This window comes from Tetrahymena thermophila, assembly GCF_000189635.1.
Source record: "Tetrahymena thermophila SB210 genomic scaffold scf_8254597, whole genome shotgun sequence".
In the NCBI taxonomy this organism is placed as follows: domain Eukaryota; phylum Ciliophora; class Oligohymenophorea; order Hymenostomatida; family Tetrahymenidae; genus Tetrahymena; species Tetrahymena thermophila.
The window spans coordinates 624669-637246 of record NW_002476368.1 but is presented as its reverse complement, the minus strand read 5'-3'; the positions used below and the strand labels follow the sequence as shown (position 1 = coordinate 637246).

Sequence of the window (12578 nt, the reverse complement as noted above, 5' to 3'; positions counted from 1 at the left end):
AGAACTTGCTGAAAAAAGTCTAAATTAAAATATAATATTTTTATAAAACTTAATAATAAATTTAAATGTAAGGATAATGAATGTATATTCGTTAATAAGTAAATTAACTGCTTTCTTTTCAAATGTTAATAAAAATTAAATTTTTGAAAAATTCTTAAACTTTATATAAAAATTTTTAAAAGCATTAAATTATTTTAAAATTTAATCTTATTTTAAGCTATTTTGAGTAGACAAAATGTAATAATTCATTGATTCATGCTACACTATTTTAATTATTTTGATAAAAATATAATTTTTATGCAATTATTAAATTGTTGGCTAACTCTATTCTTCCATTTAAAGAAAAATTATAATAAATTAATTTATGAAAGAAATATTGGAAATTTTTTTAGAATTTAAGGAAGTATTTTTTAGCTTTAGTAAATAAATATTTTAATAACTTCATCTGAAATTTAATTTATAAAGCTTACTACTAAGCAACATGCATGTTTAGGATCATTGTAAAAAGTCAAGTCTTTAATTTATTTTTTTAATGCTCTTCATTTTCAGTATGAAAAACTGCTTGAATGTAGTATAAAATAGAATATTTTCAAGAGCTAATATTTATTTGTTTTAACTTAAGATGATTATTCTAAATAATAAACTAATATTTGAAAGTCTAAATTTTAAGGTTTAACTTATTTTCTTAAAAGCTTAATCAAGAAGATAATTTATTCCAAATCCTGAACTAAATTATCCGGAGATTTTATACACATATTATTTATGATTGAGAACCCCTTTTAAATAATATTTATTTTATTTATTTTCCAGATAAATTAATATTTTTGATATTTTTTGTTATCAGTAACAAAATATTTTCATTGAATCCTATAAAAATTAAAGTAGAAAATTAAAACAAATTATGATAAAAAACTTTTTTATCATTCATATCTTCAATACAAAATAATTTTTGCAAAAATGAAACTTTAAGCTCAATTATTTTTTAAAAAAGGTTCATCAAACTAATAGTTAATAAGTATATCTAAAACTCTGAAGATGATAATATGGAATTTTACACTTTAATAACAATTTGATTCAAAACTCAGTCAAAAAAATAATTTAATTTATTTTTCATATTTACTTAAAAAACACTTGCGATATTTTTAGCATTAAGTATCAATATTATCTCCCTTTTGGCTAAGATTTATATTGTATTTTATTTATGATTGAGAACCCCGCAAAAATAATAATTATTCAATTTATTTTTAAGGTAGTTAAATTAATATTTATGATATTTTTAGTCTTCACTATCAAAATGTTTCCATTTAATTTTGCAAAAAATAAAATAGAATACAAAACTAAATTATTTTTAAATAGTTTTTTTATTATTATTCAAATCTTAAATAAAGAATAATTTTTTCAAAAATCAAACTATGGGTTAAATATTTTCTTAAGAAAGACTTATCAGACTTATAGTTAAGTATATCTAAAACCCTGAAAAGGATAATAGGTAGATTACACTTAAATAATAATTTGACTCAGATTTCCGCCAAGATAAAAATAATTTAATTTATTTTTCATAAAAAATAAACTAATAATTTTGATATTTTTAGTATTGAGTATCAAATTACCTCTATATTGTTATAGAAAAAATATGATAGAATAAAACTTAATAATATATATAAATACTATGATTCTATGCAAATCTTTTTTTTATTTATGGTTTATTTCAGTGAGTTTATTATAATTTTTCACAAGCTCGTATTTATAATAACAGAGTTTAGTCTAGAATGGTTTTGTTATTTATTTATTTAATTATTATCTTTATACTTTAACTACCTGATCAGTTGTGTTTACATTTGGTTTTATTTACTAAGTTAAAATGTAGTGATTTTGAACAGGATATTTTATAATTTATTTACTAAATATAAATTATTAAAAATAAAAGTAAAAGGAAGAAATAATAAAACAATAAAATAAAATGACATCTAAATAAGTAAATTAATTTGAAAATTATGAATTATTTGATATAAAAATACTTTATATACTAATAAAAATATTTTTAAAATTAGTTAAGTTCTTGCTAAACTTACAAGCTAGAAAAAAAGTAATTGATATAAACTTAATAAATATTACTGTGATTTAAAATCAAATTAAAAAATAGAAATTTTAATCTAGATGACTAATAAGCTACCATATTATCTAAAGAAATATCTTCTAGAAGCACTAACCTGATAGAGTTATTTATATTTTTAAGGTAAATAATTTTATTTCCTTAAAAATGTTAATACTTTCTAAAATTTTGCTTGATGCATATAATGAATGATATATATAATTTTTAATAAAAATATCATAAAAGTTCAAATTAAATAGGAAATCAAGGAGCTTCTAATTTTGCTAAATAAATTTCTTAATGTTTAAATTTGTCTCAAGTAAAACTTGACTTTAGGTAAATAAACATCTTTTTTTAAATTCCTTAAAAATTAAGTATTTTTCTTACTAAATCGAAAAATAAATATCTATTTTTAATTTAATTAATTTAAAAAAAATAGTTTCAACTTAATTAAAGAAAGTGGATTCATAGATTTGTGCAATAGCCTAGGAAATTGTTTAAAAATTTCAAGTTTAGAACTTGCTTTAAGGTTATTTAATCTAATAAAAAATTGATAGCACTTGGTCTTATAATATAAATTACTTTATTATTTTAGGTAGAATATGATTGGTGATGATGGGTTCCAAAAATAACCTCTTTAACAAAGTTTTACTCACTTAAATAACTTAACCATTTATTTAGGGTAAGTATTTTCTTTCAATAATTATTTTTTTAAATAATAGATTAATTTTAATTTTTTTTACTATTTTAAATTATTCAACACTTACTGTTGCTGTTGATTAATATGAAGAAAAACTTAAAATGAAATTTTAAGAATTAATTAAAAAAAATAGTTTTCCTTTTAAAATTACAAAATGTAATAAAGCAATAAAAAAGTGTTTTGTAATATTTTGGTTTATTTATATTTAAAAATAAATTATTTTAAATGAAAAGATTTAATAATATTGGTGATAAAGGAGTATAATTTTTGACTAAAACTATACTTTAATGTGAAAATGTGAATCAATTAGATCTCAATTTAAAGTTTTTAATTTTTTTTTGAGATAATAATTTTTATTTTAATTTATTATTTTATAACAAAAGCTAAAATAAAATTAATTCTAAAGGGGCAAGTAAGTTAGGAGCCATCTTAGCTAAATTTTAAAAGCTTTAATGCTTGGAAATAAATATAGAGTAATTAATTTTAATTGATTATTTTACACTTTACTGTGGTCCCTAATTAAATGGGAAAACAAAACCTTTCAATATTATTATTAAATTTATAATTTAAAAATTTTCTACTAAAATTGTGGCTCGATTAATACTGTCGATTTATTTATTGAAGAATTAGAATATTTATAATATGTGTTAGAATAGCTTTTCAAATTAAAAAAAAATTTATTTTAGATAAAATGATATCTCTGATTAGGGAGCTTTATTTTTGGCACAAGGAATAGCATAATGTACAAATCTTACAAGACTAAAAGTCAATTTCGAGTAAGTGCTCAATTTATTAATAATTTATGTGAGAAGTTAATTTATGATTTTTAATAAAAGTATCTAAAAAATGATATCATAGACGAATAAAGATTTCTTTACCAGCTTGAAGACTTTATCTAAACTAAACATATTATAATTTGGATTTGAGTAAAATAAATAAGAAAAAAATGAAAAATAAATAAATATTTTTGGATAGTATAAATTCTTAGATATCAAAAGAATTAACAACTGGAATCTCTGAAATTAAGAATTTGAGTCATCTAGAACTTAATTTAGTGTAAATGTTTATTTTCAGTAGTTTCTAATATAAAATCATATAAATATTAATTTATATAATTATCTGATAAATTAAAAGATCCATTTAAGACAAAGAAAGTGAGAAGATAGCAGAAAACATAGGAAAACTAGTAAATTTAAGTTTTTTAAAAGTTTATTTCAGGTAATAATTAACTATTTAATTAGTTTTAAATAATATATTTAAAATAAAACTTAAATTAAAAAAAACTAGAAAAGTAAATGTAGAAAATGTTGCTAATATCTTTTCAAGATTAAAATAATGTGTAAATCTATCTGATTTATAGATATATCTAGAAGAAAATCATGGTCCCTTATTTGAATTGAATAATTTTTTATGCAATATGATCAACCTTAAAAAATTAACTATCGCAATTATGTAAATTAAATAGTTTAACATCATATGTCTCTATCTCATTAACCAATAATTTTATAAACACAAAAGGAATTAATATGGTCCGATACGTATAGATATTTCTCATTTAAGTAAAGGAATATCCTGCTGTGAAATCTTAGAAAGTTTAGAAATTTATATGAAGTAAATTGATTTATTCTACATTTCTCATAACTTTTAATGAATTTGCTATCTTAAAAAATATGTTTTTTAAAGTTATTTGTCAAGCAAAGATATTTCTGTGTTAGGAGAAGGGATAGGGAAATGCAAAAAATTAACTAATTTAACTCTTTGTCTTGAGTAAGTTTACTTTGCAAATATTTTATTTATCTTTTGAATTATATTCAGCTTTTCCTTTAAATAATATATTTATAATAAATAAATGATATAAAATAAATAATTTAATATCAATAAAGAGGGGATTCAATTGATGATTGTATAGTATAGGAATTAGGCTAAAATATAGGATTATGCACAAGTCTTAAGGAAATCGATATTAACTTTTAGTAATTTAATATCTAATAAAATATTTTTCTTAAATAAAACACACTTTTAAAGATAAACAATATAACATTTATCCAAATAATTAATAAAAGCAAGCAACTCATTTTAATAAAATAAATCTTCAATTAAAATAAAAATGGAAATTTTATTAGGATACATAAAATATTACCAAAATATCTATATTAAATTATAACTCAATTTTTTTAATTTACAAATTAAAATAAAAAATTTATAAAATTACAAAAAATGAGATATTTTATATAAATTAACTGATATAAAAATAATTTAAAAAGACATAATTAAATTTGTGATGGTGGTGCATTTGATTTTCTTTAAGGTTTGTCAAAGGCAGTTTTGTTAGAGTCTATAAAGCTTAACTTGGGGTAAAATTATACACAATTAACTTTCTTTTTAAAAGGATTATTTCTAAATAGTAAGAATATAGTTTGTACAGATAATGCATCGTTGATAGGTTAAGGTTTGAGTCTTTTCTAAAACTTAAAAACTTTAGATATTGATATAAAGTATTGATTTTTATTATTATAATTTATAAAAGCAAATTTTATTTTATTTGAAATTGATAAAAATTTTAAAGTGATACTGATATTGATAACGACCAAGCGTTTAAACTAGGACATAGCTTAATATAATGCTAAAATGTTACAACTCTTCGTTATGACATTAGGTAAATATATATAAATCGAATAAATTTTCATCAAACCTAAATTTATCCTATTAAAGTGCATGTCAGAATCTAGAAGAAGAAGGGGTAGAAAGATTTGAAAATTAAATTAAAAAAATGAAAAGGTTAGTCTAATAAACATATTATAGTTATTGGGATTGAGACAAATAAACTGATGACATTATTTATTTGATAATTATTTAACTTAATAAAATTTATCACTTTAAACCATTTATTGTAAATTTATGATTTGTGCAATTTAAAATATTTATTAATAAAAATTAACTAAAAAAAAACAAATAATAAATAATTAATATTCAAATTTATTTAGTTATTAATTAATATTTAAAATAATTTGGTATAAAATTCTAGTTTAATTATTTCTCCTATTCAAAATTATATTTAATGTAATTACATCATTATTACCATAATGATTTGCTTAGAAAATTTTTTGATCTAATCTTTTACAAATTAAATATAATTTGGCCAAAAAGTTTTTTCAGAGCTGATCTTAATATTTCAGTAATTACAGTATAATATTAAGGTATTTTAAATTTTAACTTTTTATTTGAAACTTTAATTTTTATTATTGTCTCTTTTTATTCTATGGTAAATTAATTATTTTTTTAAGATCTAAATATTTAAAATAATTAAATAAATGAGTTTTTCAATTTAAATAAAGCAAATACTTATCAAAATTAAGTGAAAATTATTAATATGTATCAAATTTATTATAAACAGCTTTCCTAACCCATTTTATTTACAAATAAAAAGCAATTTTATTTATTTTTGTTAAGCTTAAAAATATAAATGATATATTTATAAACAGGTAATCTCATTTGAACATTATTTTAATCTATTCGTATGGTCAATAATTCATATTATTTTACATTTAATAATTACAAAAACAAAACACCTTAATTTTTTTTTCGTAATTATAACTATTAGAACATAATTACAAAATTTAAGTAGAATTAAAATAAGAAGCGAAAAAAATTGATAGAAATAATAATAATAACAAAAAAAAGATTAAATTAGCGAAATGAGTAAAGTAAGCTTTTCTAGTGATATATAAAACTTTTAAAATAAATCAATACAAGGGAGGATATTTGATTAGAATGGAGTAAAAAGCTTAAAAGGAGATCATGAATATATTAATTCATCATCATCACATTATTATGGTAAAGATGATAAAGATATTATTGCAGCATAAGAGGGAAAAAGCTTTTCAATATTAAATGAAAACAAACAGCAATTCCAAGAAACTTTCATGGATGAAAGTAAGCTAGTCAAGAAGTTTAGTGAAGCCTAATTAATAAGTCAACTAAATATTTTATGTGAGCAATCATCTACTTTGATAAAACAAAATGTTGGTGATAGCACTGGAATAAGAAATTAAAATGACAAATAAGATGATTCAGTAGCAGATTCAGATAGCTAATTCCATAAAATAAATAAATAGAATTTGAGAAATAATTCATTAAAAAATGATGATAACTAAAATTGCTCAGAAGATTATAAATAGGATGATTTAGCGGACCCAGAATCTTGCCAAAATATAGAATAACATGTCTAAATTTAAAGTAAAAATAATATTTAAAATAATCCAGTAAATAATAATAACAACCCAGCAGATGCAAGATAAAGTATATACAACTATTAAAAAGCTGCAAATATAATTAACAGTATTATAAATAAATCTATGAGTAGAGTTTAGCGTGTGAATAATCATGTTGAAAATTTTATCTTACAACTTAAATACAGGATGAATAACAGAAAGTTTGAAGATTTATCGGAGAATCAGCTTAAAATATTGAATGACTTGGTTTACTTTCATCAAAAAAAGAGTAAAAACAAGTCAATCTATTTACTTTTTTATAAGCTATACTAGTTATTTGAGCTTAAAAAGCCTCTACCTGTTTTTATGCCTACTGACTTAATTAGAGTGTACTGGGATATCTTCTAAGTTTTATTTACCTTTTCATTCATTTATATTTATTCAATTTTAATGTTCTTCTTTTAAGATCAAAATGATTCGTATTTTACCGAATAATACTTTCTGTACACTTTCATAGTGTTTTTATTTGACATTTTGGTTAACTTCAATACAGCATATTTTAATCAGGATTCTATCATCACAAATAGAAAAAAGATATCCTTGAAGTATTTAACCTCTATAATATTCTTAACTGATTCTATCTCTCTTTTTGTTATGGGATATAAGGTAACAAATAAAAATACAAATTTAGTCTACAATCCCTCTAACTCATTTAGCACTTTTGTAGTGAATTTGTTAATTTTCCTTAAGTTAAATGGTATTCAGCCAAAAATAAATCGCTTCAGCTATGCATTCACACTAAAAGAAAGCTAAAAGCATGTGATTAGGCTTTTTAATTAGCTACTAACTGTCCTTGCAGTTGCTCATACAGGTTTTTAATATTTTAACCTCAATTTACAAATTAATTAAAATTTACTAAATAATATAATTGCAAACCTCTCTATTAATCGTTAATTTTTTAATTAAGCGAATTAATCAGATTTTAAATAAATTAAATAAAAAGAATTTTTCTACTGATTCTATTTTTAATTTATTAGTTTAATCCACCTTTTTTCTTTTAATTAATTCTCCACAAAAATTAAATATTTTATTTGTTTTAATATATATAGTAAGTCTTGGTTGGTATTTTTTAGGTTTATATGAGCTATAAAATGGTTTTTCTAATCCATGGATATAAAAATACTAATTAGATGGATTAACTTAATTATAGAAATACATTTATTCGATGTATTGGGCTATAACAACAATGACTACAGGTATATTAAATACACAAAATAAATCAAAACTAATGACAATTTTTAAAAAATAAATTAATAAATCTAGTTGGATATGGAGATATATCAGCATGCAATTATATAGAAGCACTTTTCATATCGATATCAATGATTCTATTTAGTTGCGTCTTTGCGTATTCTATAAATAATATTGGGTTTATACTCTAAGAAATAGAAAAATCATCTAAGCAATTAAATGATAACATAACTACTATTTAGAGGTAATTTATATGAATTAATTGTCCATGTAATTAAATTAAATATTTTAATTTAAAGGTATCTTAACAGAAAAAATGTTTGTATATCACTTAAAAGTAGAGTAAGACATTATTTATCATTCTTGGCTGAGGAGTAGAAAGACAGAAATTAAAGCCAAGAAAATCAAATTTTATAAACTTTATCTAATAAATTAAGAAATGAAATCACGATAGAAATAAATTCAAGAATATTAAAAAATTTTTCAATTTTCACTGCAAATTTTTCATCTTAAACTTTAAGGAAATTAGTTTTCATAATGGAAGAAGTTCTTATTTCTCCCAACGAAATTATATTTGAGCAAGAAGATCATAATGATTAATCTATATATTTTGTTGAAAGTGGAGCTATTGAAATTTATCAAATAAGCCCTCCAAGTTTAAGCGCGAGTAATTTTAGTGGTAACAGTGTAAATAACATTCATGTGATAAAATAAATTCAACAAAATGAGCTTTTTGGAGAAATATCCTTTTTTTCTGGGTTAGCCAGAAAGGCATGTGCAAGAAGTTTAAATTTATCAACTTTATATAAAATTGACAGATAAAAATTTATTGATTTGGTTAAAGAAAATGATGAAGATTTTGAAAGATTTAAAATGATGGAAGAATAAATAAAAATACAATAAGACTTACCTTAAGTTTTTATATCATGCTATGTTTGCTAATAAGGAGGCCATATCGCTTGCAACTGTCCAAAAATACATTAAATATTCGATAAATAATATAAAATCTTGAAATACAATTTCAGTATATTTTAAGATAGGCAATTTTTTGAAAGATCTCATAAAAAGAGTAGAATAGATCCTTGGTAATTATTTTTTTTATCCTATTTTATAAATTAATAAATCCAATTTACTGTAATTTCTTAAAATCTTTTCAACCAACATAGTTTGTAGAAAATTTTATTTACAATATTCCTAATGGTAAAAAAATTTTATATAACCTATTTAATAAAAAGAAACAAAAACTTTAATTTTACAGTAATCATATAACTAATTTGTCATAAATCTAATTTGCAATTGAGATTTATGATATTGTATTACATATAAATAAAATAAAACTTATTATACTTTTAAAATAATAGGATACATATTGAAAATAACAAAAAAATTTAACATGTTTTAAAATAAAATTTGAAATATTATAATTCGATGGTTGAAATTTTGTTTAAAACTGATAATGAACTAAAATCTTAAGAATCTAATGATAATAAAAGCGATTAAGAATACTGCTCTAGTTCAAATTAGTCTTCTTCTAATGAATAATAAGGTTCAAATTCTTCATTAAATTGTTATCCTACTTAAATTGAAAAAAGTTCTATGTTTAAAAGCGAGAAAACTAAAAGCATGAAAAAAATGAAATCGAAAATGAAGACTAAAAAATCGTTTAAAAACCTATAATCGATAAAAAAAGAAGAAACTAATCAAATCTTTAATAGCTATAAAGATTTTCAGTATCTTGAGAGCTTTCTAAATGGAGAATAAAGTAGTAATTTAGCTTCAAAAAATGCTTAATTATCAAATAGCTTTAATTCCCAAGCCGAATAAAACTAGTATCCTCATGATTACTAAAACGACTTATAAAAAGTAGAAAGTTTTTGCTAAAAGTCAGATAGAGAGTAATACTTAGATAGTTAAATATTAGAAAATGAAAAAAATGAAGATTTAATTTATTCTAATTTGCAATAAGTTCCAAAAATGTAGAGTTAACAATCAAATCAAATTATAAAAGATTCAATAGCTAATAACTATTAAGAAGGATATAAAATTAGAAAGAAAGATAAAAAAAGAAATATGACCACTTAAATAATTTAGCAAACATAAAAAAGAAATAGTTATGATGAATTAAGCTCAAGCACAAATTAAAATGAAGAAAAGCTTAGGTCACTTTAAAGCTCTATCCGTCAAAATAGTAGTTCTAATAAAAAACCAGCCAAGATGCTATCTTCTGAGATGGGTCTAAGACCTTCGATAGAGATGCTTGTATCTAATAGCATATAGTCTTACATAGAAAAAAATACGATTCAAAGTTTCTACAACGAATCTATATAAAATAGCTCAGTAGAGGTAAAAGGAGGAGCATCAGTTAAATTCGAAGAGCCAAAATCTTAAAATCACTTTTAAAATTATCTTTAAAATCTAGCTTACAATTACATATAGAATGCTTAATAAAATAATTCTTCTAATAACTTGAAAAAATAAAACCAAAGCAGTAAATTCCAAGAATAAAGCCAAAAGCAGCTAAATAAAAATTAAGAAATCAAATAAGCTTTATAACTTTTAGGTATTCCTGCCAACAATGAAATTTTTTCTAATCCCCAGCAACTGGGATTACTCTTAAATAAGCAAAGCATTGATTATTATATTGAGGCGGCAAGGAATCAGCGTTCAGGATCTACTAATGATGAGGATTCAAAATATAATGAGCTTATTATGGATTAGTTTGATTTGATAAATAATTTTAAAAAATTTTTCCCTCATAATAATTTTAACTATATATTTAGCAAAAATAAAAATAAAAAACAAATTTTATTTAAAAAGCTAAAACCAAACAAAGTAATATCTCCTCCAATTAAAGAAAGGAGGTAAAATATTTTGTTAAATTTACCAAGAAAGTCTTAATTTTGTAATGGATTATTGTAAAATGCAACATCACAAATTAATTTAGCAAGCTATAAGCCAACTTTCTTGTCATATGGAGTCTCATAAAAGTCAGAATCATTGTATCCAAAAAATAATTTAAAATAAAACTTAGGAGAGTTATTAAATGTCGTATGATTATTAATAAAAGTAATAATTATAAATTAAAAAAAATCAATAATTTGTTCAAATAAATTTATTTTATTAATTTTTATTATAAAGAAAATAATTTAAACTATTATAAAAATTGAAACTGATTATTAATTCTTTACTGATAAATATTTATTTAAGAAATAGACTTTAATAAAAAAAATTAATAGAATTAACATTCTTAAAAAAGTTGATAATTAATTAAATAGTACAGATTTAAAATAATAAAATAATAAAAATTGTAAAATAAATGTCTTCTATGTTTACTAATTTCCTAAAAGAAAATGAAATTTTGTTAGTTTACATTTTATTAAAACAGTTTACTTTCTTGTAGAATTAATTATTAAAATCAAATCATTTATTTATTTTTCTATTTTAATTCATGATGAAATTGTCTTAAAAAATATTATTTAATAAAAATTTTATTTTAATTTTTTTCAGGTTTTAATTTTTTAGGTCTTTTATATAAATTTCTATGCTTCTATAAAAATACTGTACTTCCTCACAAATTCGGATCTTGAATTTTAGTTGATTCGCTGAATCTGAGAATTAATTAAACCTAATTTTTCTTAATTTCATCAATTTATTTTAGTCTTAATATTTGAGAAATTACAGTAGTGAAGATTTTTAATTTATCTAATTATGTTAAACAGTTTTATTTATTTTCTTTATTATTATTTTATTGCTTTTAATTGTGAAATTTAAAGATAAATTTTTAACATTTAATACTCTTTTATTATTTTCTAGAATGTATTTAAATAATAAATTATTTTGGGATAAAGCTTTAATTAAATTCTTCATAAATTGTATTAATTCTAAAAATTCATATATATTCTAAGAGATTTATGAGATAATAAACTAAAAATTTTTAAAAAAGTTAATTGTAAATATAATTAGGTTTTAAAAAAATTGGAGAACCTGGGCATTGATCCCAGTGCCTCTCGTATGCTAAACGAGCGCTCTACCATTTGAGCTAGATCCCCTTCATACTATTTTTATTTAAAATTTATTTTACTTTGTTTTTTTTCTAAATAAATAAATAATTGAATATAAACTAAAGAAATTTGAATATCTTTTCAATCTTTTCATTTATTTTATAAAAAAATTGGAGAACCTGGGCATTGATCCCAGTGCCTCTCGTATGCTAAACGAGCGCTCTACCATTTGAGCTAGATCCCCTTCACAAAATATTGAGAGTATTTTTTTCATAACTTTTTATTTTTGCTAATAAATAAAATTATTTATTTTTCTACTTTAT

The 12578-nt window shown here is 20.7% G+C and overlaps 2 protein-coding genes across 2 annotated transcripts; both read left to right on the top strand. All coding sequences in view use genetic code 6, as the record gives it.

Annotated features, from left to right (window-relative positions):
• Window positions 1–1960: 1960 nt before the first annotated feature.
• On the top strand, window positions 1961–5607 carry TTHERM_00346890 (kinase domain protein; the record flags this gene model as incomplete). The annotated part of the gene is made up of 19 exons (XM_001018530.2): window positions 1961–1975; window positions 2052–2086; window positions 2144–2236; window positions 2339–2428; window positions 2532–2621; window positions 3026–3115; window positions 3176–3265; window positions 3479–3568; window positions 3629–3718; window positions 3768–3848; window positions 3927–4010; window positions 4080–4244; window positions 4311–4403; window positions 4476–4559; window positions 4676–4765; window positions 5057–5146; window positions 5198–5287; window positions 5359–5448; window positions 5505–5607. The coding sequence occupies 19 exons, from the start codon at window positions 1961–1963 to the stop codon at window positions 5605–5607; spliced, it is 1653 nt and encodes a 550-aa protein (XP_001018530.2).
• Window positions 5608–6487: 880 nt separating this feature from the next.
• Window positions 6488–11308, top strand: TTHERM_00346880 (cation channel family protein; the record flags this gene model as incomplete). The annotated part of the gene is made up of 6 exons (XM_001018529.2): window positions 6488–7292; window positions 7470–7874; window positions 8113–8259; window positions 8327–8498; window positions 8554–9339; window positions 9616–11308. The coding sequence occupies 6 exons, from the start codon at window positions 6488–6490 to the stop codon at window positions 11306–11308; spliced, it is 4008 nt and encodes a 1335-aa protein (XP_001018529.2).
• Between the last annotated feature and the right edge of the window lie 1270 nt (window positions 11309–12578).